This window comes from Polistes canadensis, unplaced genomic scaffold (genome assembly GCF_001313835.1).
Source record: "Polistes canadensis isolate GaletaPanama2010 unplaced genomic scaffold, ASM131383v1 scaffold_113, whole genome shotgun sequence".
Lineage (NCBI taxonomy): Eukaryota > Metazoa > Arthropoda > Insecta > Hymenoptera > Vespidae > Polistes > Polistes canadensis.
This window is the reverse complement of record NW_014569660.1, coordinates 252,677-265,626: the sequence shown is the minus strand read 5'-3', so window position 1 is coordinate 265,626 and position 12,950 is coordinate 252,677. Positions and strand designations below refer to the sequence as shown.

At 33.5% G+C, this 12,950-nt stretch overlaps 1 protein-coding gene across 1 annotated transcript in view; it reads right to left on the bottom strand.

The window, feature by feature from the left end:
• Positions 1–12,950, bottom strand: part of LOC106787734 (probable JmjC domain-containing histone demethylation protein 2C) — a 48,569-nt gene that overhangs the window by 3,588 nt on the left and 32,031 nt on the right. Inside the window, exons 2-3 of the mRNA XM_014750352.1 lie at positions 4,559–4,861; positions 3,979–4,092 (exon numbers count right to left, since the gene is read on the bottom strand). Of these exons, the coding sequence (XP_014605838.1) occupies positions 3,979–4,092; positions 4,559–4,861 (417 nt within the window). The remainder of the gene's footprint in view (positions 1–3,978; positions 4,093–4,558; positions 4,862–12,950) is intronic.

Here is a 12,950-nt window from a genome sequence, read left to right as displayed (position 1 = left end):
CTCTCTCTCTCTCTCTCTCTCTCTCTCTCTCTCTCTCTCATATTTTACGAAACTTTCATCGAACACGAGTTTCTGAGTTAGTAGTTCGACAAGGACTTTCGAATTCCGTTAACGAGTTTCGTGATTAACTTCTTCAACATTTTTCAAAAAAAGGTAATTTGTTAAACAACTCGATTTATACGATACGATATTTTATTACTTTGCTAATTTTCTACTTATTAATATTTCATTTTTTCTTCTTGTTTTTCTTCTTCTTCTTTTTACTCTTCTCAACAGCCATTTTTTCCATTTCGTAAAAGTAACGGAATTAAATAAATAATAATAACAATTCGATTAAATCGAACAATTTTTTTTATTTAAATTGCATCCCTGCAAACTACGTTTCATTAATTTCGATATTACGATTGTAGAATTATTCGTGAAAAAAAAAAAAAAAAAAAAACAGAAAAAAATAGGATAAAAGGGACTCGTACAAACCTAACCTAAAAACAAAACGAAAAAAAAGAAACAGGTTATCCATAAAAACAATTTGAAAAAAAATTCCAAGTCATAAACATTAATAAACGATTTAACGATACTCCCTCCCCCCCCACCCTACACCCCCTGCAACTAAATGCAAAATAATAGCATCGTCAATTAATAATGCATCAGGTACAACTAATTGCAGAAAAAAAAAAAAAAAAAAAAAAAGAAACAAAATATATATATGACACAATGAGTCGTCAGGAATGAAAGATTATAAACGCATAAAGGTGTTTCTACTCAAACAAAGGTAAAAGAAATATATAATCGTTAAGTTAACACACGCGATGACACGCACAAACAGTTAAGTGTTCATCCTACAACCGACACTTCGCGATAATGACTTGGTTTTTTGTTTTTTTGTTTTCTTTTTTATAATTATCGTGTTATATTACATTTGTACTTATCACAAAATTATCCTATTCTATCCTAGTTAAAAGTTAATACGAAACTTAAAATTATTGTATAACCTGTTCCAAACGTAACATACAACGTTCATTATTGCATGAACCAAAAAAAACAAACAAAACAAAATGGAAAGAAAAATAAAGAAGAAGAAGAAGAACACACAGATCGATTGATTAAAAAACAAATTCTATAAATTATCTAAACAATAATAATAATAATAATAATAATAATTCGCGAGATTTTTATCTAAATATATAATTATAAAAATGATAAAAATATATATGTTGTCTCTTCAAAACAATTATAAGAACAATTTTTATAATATAACAGGTGTTAACCCTTTTCCCAGTTTTTCCAACCGAAAATTCGTTGAAATCGAGAGCGTGCTGCATGAGAGAGAGAGTCTGCTGACCCTGAACTATAAATGTAACGGGTTCTTTCTCTCCTTGGTTCAGCCCTCCGTGTGTGTGTGTATGTCTATGTGTGTGTGTAGGGGGGAGAAGCAGGCACATTCCCCACTGATACTCTCCAACACACTCAGGAAGAAGCTTTTACAGAAAAACAGAGAGAGAGAGAGAGAAAGAGAGAGAGAGAGAGAGAGAGAGAGAGAGAGAGAGAGAGACATATATATATACACACACACACATACACATACATAGACCATTTGCTCTTATTTTCACTGGCTACCCAGTAAACTTTCAGTTAGCTGTAGTATCACCAATGTGAGGTTACTTACGTTCAGTAACTGTTTTACTATTGCATTTGTACTACTATTTCTCTATAATATTCTTGTTAAATGACTATAGTGTGTTGTGTGTTTCGTCTTTGTTTTTCCCATAAACTCGCGTTCTATGATAGACAAAAAAAAAAAAATAAATAAAGAAAGTGTGCGCTCGCGCGCACGTGTGCAAGAGGAAACAGGAGGATAAGGAAGACAGGGGGGGCCTGGGGGGGGGTAGGTCGAGAAGGATGAGGAAGGGAAAGGGAAAGGGGCAGGGACAGGTTGGAGAACGGCCAAGTCGAGGCGCCAACATATTCCCGTTCAGCCAACTAACGGTCCTTGGCAAAGCGAACATACAACATGGGGGGTGGGGGCTGGGCGGGGGACAGGGGGGTACTTTATGCCATCGATGTGCTATATGTATATTCCCCACCCGTTCCCCCCCTTAATCCCCCCTCTAGCGTGCCAAGTATTACTACTACTACTACTACTACTACTACTACTACTTGTAGGATGTAGACCTGCTGCTGTTGGTTGCTGTTAGTTGCCAGAGGCTACGAGATATCTCTGAGAACTTTAGACCCTGCCTGTATCGGTGTGTGTGTCTGTATCTGTCTGTCTGTCTGTCTCAACAGAGACAAGACTAACTGTGGAAAGTGAGATTACAAAACACAGTTATTAACTCTACTCACTGTTATTATTTAGATTGAGTATTATTATGATAAGTATTGTTGTTATCTATATGTCTATTATTGGATTCCTTTTTTTAGTCTTTTTTTCTTTTTTTTTGGTATTTTTATACACCTTTGTTTCAAAGGGGGATCAGTTTTTAATTGGATTTTATACACGGATACCTGAACTTCTTCAAACGTGATGATGAGATTTCGGATGATTGTATCTTTTTGGGTTATGGTTTATGGCTGATCTAAACGGGATAGGGGAAAGGGTGTTTGGTGATTTGAAATGTTAGAGAGACGGGGTTTATATTGATATACGAATGAAAAAACCAACCGAAATATAATCCTCATTCCGTGAAATGACTGAACATAGAAATAATGAATTTTCCTTCGTAAATATCATACCGTTAATAATTTGGTAAGGTCGAGAAGGTTAAAAGACAGGTGGCCGGTCGAATTACCGTGGTGCATCTCACACCTGGATCATGAAACTTCGCGTAAACGATTCGCTGAACCTAAAGCAAAAGTTTTAACGATTAAACTTCCGACAGTTTAATTACTTGGAAACAATTACGACCCCGACCCTTTAAACTCACTCTCTGTTTCTCTTTCGAACTATGACGAGAATCAAACGGTTAAACGCGTAGTCGCGAGAAATTATTCTTCATGAAAAAAAAAAAAACAAAACAATAAGTTTTATTTTGTTCGAAAACAAGTACCGTGATCTAATTGTAATTAAGTACCGAAAAGAAAAATAATTGATAACTACAACAACAGAATTTGACCTGCTACTACCAAGACGATTTAAATGATCAAAGGTTTAACGACAGGGGAAAAGGGTTTACGTTCAAGGGAACGAAAGGGAACGTCTTGGGTAACAAACAACAAGTCCTGATTCGAAAGTTTGGGACAACTACTTGCTGCGTTCTTCAAAGATTACTACACTACTCTATATACCTAAATCTGTACCAATGAATTGTTGTGTATGTGTGTACGCGTGCTACCATCCCGAATAACCCGAAGGGGTGGCAGGGGGCAGAGGGGGCTGGTTGGTGTCGGATAGGCCAATGGCTTCAAAACTTCTTCCTAACTAAGTTCAAACCCCTCCCTAACGAAGTAAGTTTCTAACCGTAAAGCGGAAGTGGTCGCACTGGCATCAGCAACAGCAACATCAACACCAACAGCAGAAGGGTTAGGTTGTGGGGGACCATCAGTCGACGACTATGAAACAAACCATCACTTTTCCTATCCCAATTAAATCCATTCCTCCTCTGTTGCCGTTTCGTATGATAATCTCTCATTCAGAAAAAGTAATCCGAATTTTTTACTTTGTGTTTCGAATTTTCCCATGACACTCTCTGTTTTTCGAAAATGTTTACACGTAACAACATCACGTGGTCAGTTCATTCTTTCGTATATTAAGGTTTTTTTTTGGTTTAAACGTTAAATAATAAACTGTGCTTGATAAAACAATGTTAAACAATATCCTTGGCTTGGTATATCTTCAAGTCATTAAATGGATGCCGGATATATCCGGCGTTCCTATCAAAAGTGTCAATTTTTCTTTTGTATCACATAATTAATGTGATAGATAATTATGTTTTCTTAATATAATTAATGTATATTATTAATATTCTTTTTAATACTTACGGTGAACGGTTTTAATTTGGAATAATCAACGAAGTCCAGTCTCCGGTCTTGCATAAATTCTATCGGCATTGCGTCTTCCGGAAGTTCGGCACGTGCCACGAGAGGATAAAATGTCTGTATAAGAAAAATAAATATATATAAATAATATTTAATAATATATATATTATTAAAACAACAAATTTATCTAGTAAATAAAAACAAAAAGAAAAGGAAAACCAAACTCGTGTACCAGTCGAGATTAAATTCCAAATTTAAAAAGAAGTATTTCAATTGTATTCCAAAAAAAAATAAATTAATCACCACGACACCACATTGTATTATATTATAAACAAATGTTCGAATCATATTTAATATATATAAATTAAACATTTTGTTTTTATATTGAAATATTTAACTGGAAACATAATTCGTGTCAGAATAAATACATCCGAAAGAAACCAACGAAACAAACAAACAAACAATAAATTCGAAAAACAAAATATCGACGCGATTATTTGCAATTGAAAATTTAATCTCAAACATAAAAATGATTAAAAAAAAAAAAAAAAAAAATGCAATAATTAATAATAAATAAACTTACGAGTGCAGGCCAAGCAACGGTGTTGGGAGTAGCGGTTGAACCTCTGAGTGGTTTCCCGTTGATACGATGATGATGATGATGATGATGATGATGATGATTATTATGATGATGATGATTATTATGATGATGATTATTGTTAGCGTTATTGTGATGATCGATGGCGATGAGACTGGCGTGTCTTGGATCAGCACGTTCGGCCCAACATAGGCCCTTTTCAACGAGAAAAAAAGAAAATACTGCATCCCTGTGTGGGGATAACCACTCGCGTCTTTGCCATTCAACGTCGTCGTATTCTACAAGGATCTGCAAATTTCAAAATTCAAAAGTAAAACAAATCAATCCAAAAGATACACATTTATTATTAGAAAATATAAACCACCCCCTCCACCACCCCCCCCAAAAGAAATGATTTTACGTGATATACAATATTTAATACGATCGCACAATTAATCGTTTTATTTTATCGATTGTTGTTTTTTGTTATTGAATTACGTAAATTGTTTGTTTGAAACAAAAAAAAAAAAAAAGAAAACAGTAAAAATTTAGGAATTAACAATTATGATTGCGATTAAGTGAAAAAAAAAAAGTACATTCATTAGGATATTGTCGATGTGACAGAAAAGTTTCTAAATAAAACACCCCAGCTTCAATCCGAAACCCTTAAAGGGTTTGATAACCGGGTGAGTTGTTTTGTGTCGTTTAAAATAGTAACTCGTGTGGGTGGGATTAATTGATAAATCAACATTTGCCAAGGTTGAAATTGTCACGAAATGTAAATTATTTCCAACTGGTTTTAAAACTTGATTTTGATCACCTCCCACAACGCTAAAAAAATATAATCGTAAATAAATGAAATAGTTATATCGTTGACCATTAGCCCTTTTTAGTTTTATACGACAATTTTCTATATATATACGACGCCACGTTATGAACAATTAATTATAATATTTCTTTTTTTTTATCGTTAATCGACAAATAAATATAAAAAAAAACACATAACTGTTTTATTAATAATCATAATAACGGAGAATAATTTCAATCGACGTTATTCGAAATGTAAATAATCGTTAGTGAAAATAATATTCATTAAATACGATTATTTATTATTTCTACCATTGTGCAAATAATAATTATTATCGTAATACAATAAATGTTATTTATTTATTAATAATTAAAAAAAAAAAAAAACAAAACGGGAAAGGGGACGCGGTTGGGGGAGAGGAAAAAGATAATAATTAATTAGAAATATATCAATTTGACTAAAAGTCCGAATCTCACAAAATTCAATGCAAAAATATTAATTTATAGTACATTTTACGTATGATTTACTTATTACCGTTAACAATTATACTATAATGTTACATACAACGTCTATATCGCATAACCTTTTACCAGGTTTAAGGGATACTATTACACGTGTGTACATATCATTAAAATATAATATAAGATTAATATTTAATCGAATAATAGAGTAATATATATATATAAAATATCAATTTCGAATAATTGCATACATAAAAATATCAGTCAAGGGTTGAAAAGTCTTGACTTAAAAAAAAGAAAAAAAAAAGAAAAAAATTCAAACCTAAAAAAAATTTTTAAAATTCTAAACTCAAAATAAAGAAAACAGAAAAATAAGAGAAAGGGATTGGGGGTGGGCCAGGGAAGAGGAGAGGGGATAAAGGTAGGGTAAAATTCGTAGATCCGAACTGTACGAGAGTAGCGGCTCGAATAAAATGTTCCAAGGGGGTATAGGAATAAATTCAATCGAATTAGTTCGTCTAAATAACCGCTAGATGGTGCAAGCTATCGGCGTTCGACCGAAAACATGATGGCCGCCGACGTTTAAAGCTCCGCCCCTTTTCGCAAAGGTTACCCCCACCCGTAGTAACGCCCGTGCTTCGTTGCCATGGTAACGCGAAACAAGTCGGCCATTTTGATTATCCGACCTACCGCAATCCTCTCTCTTCTCACCATCGAGTTAAATGTTGAAGAACGACTCCTCCCCACTCCTGCTACGATATCCCCACTCCTCAATGTTTCTCCTTTACGTTTTCCCTCTCTTCTCCCTCTTCATCACCCCCACTCTTCCATGGGAGCCCGCTCAAATCGTTCGAATCTCGTGGCGGGCGATATTACCGTTCCGCACGAAGATTAGAAATTGCTTTTCTTTTAACCGTTTCTTTCCGATTCTTTTTCACGATTACGTAATTATCGTGTCGTTTCTCTACGATCCGGTTAGTTGGTTGGTTGGATTTGATTGGTTCATTCGTTTAAAGAAAAAAAAAAGGAACGGGGATTTTACTTCGTAAAACCGGTGGGTGCGGAGGTAAAAATTTGTATAAAATAATACATGTAAAATATATTATAAGGATAACAGTTTTATAAACGAGTGTTCTGTTCTTACAATGAATTTATTAAAATCTTGGAAAACTTTCCATAGTAATGAGAGTTGTATGCTTTTTAAAAAAAAAAAAACAAAACAAATACCCGTTTGAAAGTTCACAACTAAGTATCGAACGTACCATCGATTTTTATCCCCTTTTTTTCTTCTTCTTCTTAGGATTATTATTATTAGTTTTTTTCTTTTTTGAAATACGTCATTTGTTTGATCGAGTTGAAATAAATAAAAAGAAAATATTAGAATTACGTAAAAAGTCACGCAAGCACGATTCTACAATATAACCCAACTAACGTGTACACGTTTCTTCCACATTCGTATAGAATTTATTTCAATGTGTATACTTAAAAATACAAGTATTTACTATACACTTAAATAATATGTGTTTATATTAAACGTGTATGTGTGATCTATAATAACAATAATATTAGATAATACAATACGAAACGTCAGACTCATTAAAATTTCATTTTCAAATCGAATATTCTATACTTAATCATTTTCAAACTTTGAACTTTAATAAAAAATCCCCCGTTAGTATTGTGTGTTCTCACAAAAATTATTATTAATTATTAATAATATTATTACAATCCTATATATATTATTTTTCAATATAACTGTAGTATAATTTGAACATATAAACAAAACAAAAAATCGAATATAATATTGAACATTTAATTATTCTAAACCTTTCTCCTACCAACCAACCCCCACCCTTCGACTCGTTAATTCTACTACCCCTTTACGAACATCGATATATTTTATCTATCTCGTTTTTTTCGTTCAACTATTCCTGAATGACGTAGCGAATAGAATTCCTTTCCTTTTTTTTCCTTTTTTAATCAACTAACATCGTCGATAGGAAAAAAAAAAGAAGAAGAAAAAAAAAAAAAAAAAGGTTTAATTTAAAAGCGCGTTTCATCATTATCGATCGTTTGACCAGCACCTAACTATAAATAACCCATCATTCTCGGTTAAACCTAAACTATATATATATATATATTATAATACAATCTTTAATACAAAACAAAGAGAGAGAGAGAGAGAGAGAGAGAGATGGTGTATGTGTATGAGAATTAACGTAACTACAAATACATACAAACATACATACATAAAACAATAAGAAAAATAAGGATAACAAAAATAAAACATATTTAAAATACATATCAATATACAAAATAAATCAAACAACAATAACAACAACAACAACGACAACGTATAACGAAAAAAAAACACAACTCTCGAGAAATGAAAATAAATTTAAAAAAATAGTTAAACAAAAAAAATGTGAAGAGAAAAAGAAGAATGGAAAGAAATAAGGGTTGTGATTGGTGGTATGCGAGCGAATGAATGAGTTTTAAGTTATTGTCTCGCGTTGACGGTGACAGTTTTCTTTTATTTTTTTACTTTTTTAGTTTTTACATCAATGTGTAACATCGTATCTTCCATAGAAACTCGTTTTCTATTCTCTCTTTCTCTCTCCCACACACACACACATATATATACACATATAACGAATACGAATACTTTCAGAAACGTCATCCTACTCGTACCGGTAACGAATCCAACGTGTTCCAATGTGAATGCACCTTTAGAGTCTGTTTCCAAGTACATAATACAACAGAATAAGAAAGAATAAGAGAAAGAAAGAGAGAGAAAGAGGATTTGCGTGGTGTTTCTTTCTTTATATCGAGCTAGCAAGGCTGACAGTTATTTGCTGGTGCTGGGTTCTGGTTCTGGTTCTGGTTCTGGTGTTGGTTGCTGCTGCTGCTGCTGGGAGAACAGGCACCGTTACTGTCCCGAATCTCTCAGTGTGTCATTAGTTTTGTTTTTATTCATTCCACGTGCTCATGTATACGAAAAGAGAAAAAGTAACGGCTGGGAGAGAATGTGTGTGTCTGTGTGTGTGTGTGTAGAGGGGAGGGGGTAAGGAATACAACAATAAGTGTGAAACGTTTCAAGCTGGTAAAACACTGTGTTTCGCACCCTAGTTTTATTCTTTTTTTTTTCCTTTTTATTTTATTTTCTTTTTGCACACACACACACACATCTTTGCTAAACTTTACTTTATCTATAAGATTGTCTTCGTAATGGCATTTTAAAAAACGTGTCATATATTTTTTGTGTTTCTTTTTTAAATGATTTTTACGATTACGGTTTGCTATTTGTTGTTGTTGTTGTTGCTTGTTGTTTGTTGTTGATGGGATTGGAATATTTATCAATTACATTTGAAATAATATTCGAGAAGATTTGTTTAATATAATTAATTTAATATAAAAATCATTAATATTCGCTTGCTCTAAGTATAAACAATAATTGACGAAACTTTTCAAAGAAATTGCAGAGATGCACTATTTACAGCATTGCATTCTCTGACATTTTTTGAACCTTTGCAAACTGATTTATAACTCGATATGGTATTCTACGTGTAGACAAAAGAATGTACTTTAATTTATTATAAAAATCATTGAAATCTATTAACTTTTAGTATAAAAAATATTTAGCAAAACTTTTTTCAAAGAATTAGCAAAGTTGTACAATTTACAGCATTGCATTCTCTGACATTTTTTGAACCTTTGCAGTTCAATTTATAACTTGATATGGTATTCTACGCGTAGACAAAAGTGTGCACTTTAATTTAATATAAAAATCATTAAAATCTATTAACTTTTACTATAAAAAATATTTATCCAAACTTTTCAAAGAACAAGCAAAGTTGTACAATTTGTAGCATTGCATTCTCTGATATTTCTATGAAAAGTTTCATTGATAATGCCAAAAGTTTCATTGATAACAATGCCGAGGAATTACTAGCAATGACTGATTTCCTGCTTTGACGATAACATATATCTATACAGAAGGATTTTTTCTTGAAACGCGAATCCCATTTCGCTGAGAATAACGAGTGGATGAATAAGAGAACGAAAATGTTAAAATAAAACAAGAAAATAACTAACGAGCATATGTACCTGTACGTTTTTACTAACACACAAACATAAAAACACCTGCACATATACCTGTAGACGAATGAGAAAAAAAAGAAAGATAAAGAAAGAAAGAGCGTGCATTTCTCAAAACAAAAGATCACATTTTCTATCTCTCTCTCTCTCTCTCACTCTGTTTTTCACCCTGTTGTCCTGTCAGACCCACCCTCCAACCCCCTCAACCTCCCCCCAACCAACTCTCTCATCGCGTTTCTGTTTCTTCCTTTCTTTTTCTTTTCGTTTACTTTTTTTTTCTTTTATTTCAACGTACGCGAAACGCACCACCACCACCACCCCCTCCCCCAAACCTCTGATCACGAATACGCGCGCGCGCGCACCACCACCACCACCACCACCACCACCACCACCACTACATCTACTACCTCAGCTTTTGATGCACACTACGCGGCTTGCGAGTTTGCGAAAATAGGCCGAGTCGAGAGAAGAACCACCACCCACTCCCCGCCACCCCCAACAACAGCACACAGTGTAACAGAAACTCCCCCCTCTCCCGCGCTGCCCCCTTTCTTTTTTTCCGTATACCAAGTTCTTGTGTGTACACCAAGTACATTCATTTACTACAACACAACCAAGTTGCAAGCAAATGCACCTGGTTGCTTGGTGGTGGTGTTGAACAGTTGACGAGGGAGTCTACGAAGTGAAAGAGAAAGAGAGAGAGAGAGAGAGAGAGAGAGAGATAGAGAGAGAGAGAAAAAAAATCACTCACAACGAGGAACACCACCAACCAGGTGGAAAAGAAAAAAGGGACGAGAAAGGTAAAGAGAAGGGGGACGATACGGGGGTGTGGGGGTGGAGGGTTACTGAAGAGATGGGGGAGAAGAAAAGAAAAAAGAAGCAGAAAAAAAAATTACACGGATGCTGGTGCTAGTGGTAATGGTGGTAGTGGATGTGACCCCCTTTTTCTTTTCTTTTTCTTTTTTTTTTTTAACTACCAACAACGAATGGGGGATGAGATGCTCGAACGATCGGTGGAGAGGAGGATAGGGGGAGGAAGGGGGATGGAAAAGAAAGAAGAACACACGATTACTGGCCAGGTGTCGTGTTCTTGATTAATTATATACATTTATACGTGTACCTGAATTTTTATATTAATATTTTGGGGTGGGGGGAGAGCTCAAGGGGGGTAGGGGTATAGTTGACAAAAAAAACATTGCAGAAATTGCAATATTTTGAAGAACCTGTTTTTTGACGCGGTTTCCAATTGGATTGTTCAATTTTCGAGGGAAGGGGGCGGGGGAGGGGTAGGGGGTTGTTTGATAATTCATTCTCATCGTCATTTAATAAATGTACCCTTTTATTATACTTATTTTTTTTTTGTTTCATGGTACTCCTGGGTCCCATCCCCTGTCCCCCACACCGCCCCCTCCACCCAACTGACGACAAAAAAATTAGACTAATTAAATAAATAATTTTCACACCATGATCTCTTCGGTTGTGATTTTTTTGTAAAATTCTTTTTAACGATAAAATAAAATGATGGGGGGTGGGGGGGGGTGAAGGGGGGAGTCAATCTCGTTTGATGCCAGACATCCGGAAGATTCTAAAGAAAAAAATTTGTATAATCGAAACTTTCCAATCGTGTTGCAGAAAAATTTCTGACGAATCACCATAAACGCGTGCGTGACCTGGCATTGTCCTGATTGAATGCAACACCTGTCCTATCGAGTGGGCAACCCCCCTCCCCAATCACCAATTTCTGACCGTTTCTGATCAATAGTTAGCTTCGATCGTAAGATGATTGTTGGTTGTGTCAGAAAAAACTCGTTGTCGCATATCACGAACAATGTTTTTTTTTTTTAAATATTGAAATAATATTAAATAATTATATATTTACGAATGTGTATGGTAAATTTAAAAGGGGTTGTATATTATTTATATATTATACACACAAATTATTTACACAAATTATTACAAATATATTTAAAAATTATATATACTAACAAATAATAATAATATTATTATTATTATTATTATTATTAATTGTATAAATTATTAAAGTAAGAAAAATTATGCCATAACTGTATTATTATTGTAACGATTAAATATTATTATTATTTATTATATACATTTATTATTCAACATTTTGATAATGTTGAAACATTGAAAAGTGTATTCGGAAAATTGAGGTCTTTCGAATGATCCTCTAATTGGGTAGATTTTTTTCCCCTCCCCTTTCCTACCCTTCTTCTTTTGTTTCCTTTTTTTTTCTCTTTATTTTTTTTCCCTTTTCATTTCAAAAGATGAATAAGAGATTTATGCATGTAATATAAGTAAATATAAACGTGTATTCGAAAATATTTCATTTTTAAGTACTACCCTGGATAAGGGGTAAGTAAAGTAGGTCGAGGATACCTTTTTATACAACTACCACCAACATCATTACTATTACAACTACTATCGTTAACATTGCATATATTAAATACAACGACAATGATAATACGAATTCTAATGAGACCATATTTGTACATGTGTGTATGTGTGTATGTGTGTATGCGTGCAGAGTTCTACATCGAAATTTAACAGGTGAAAAAGAAATGGAAGAGGTTAATGTAAAATAAGGGATGAAAAAAAAAAAGATAGAGAGAGAGAGAGAGAGAGAGAAAAAAAAATGTATTGAAACATTGATCCGAATTTTGTTGAAATGTTTTTTTACACGTCGTACTTTTGGTTTTTCTCGTCGCCATATTTCTTTCTAACGTGCACACCCTTTTTTTTCTTCCATTTTCAATCATCTTCGTAGGGTTTATATGGAAAAATGAAAAATAATATGCCGAAGGGTTTCCAGGTTAAAACGCAACGAGTGAAAAAAGGGAAAGAAATTCGCAGGGGTAAAATAAATTTTTTTAGGTATGAAAACGTATTTCTAAAAAAAAAAAAATAAAAATAATATTGATTATATCATAATATTTATAATTGTATCTCATCCCTATACTGTATAATACTTGTATATATTTGTTTCTGTGTATAAATGCATATATATATATAT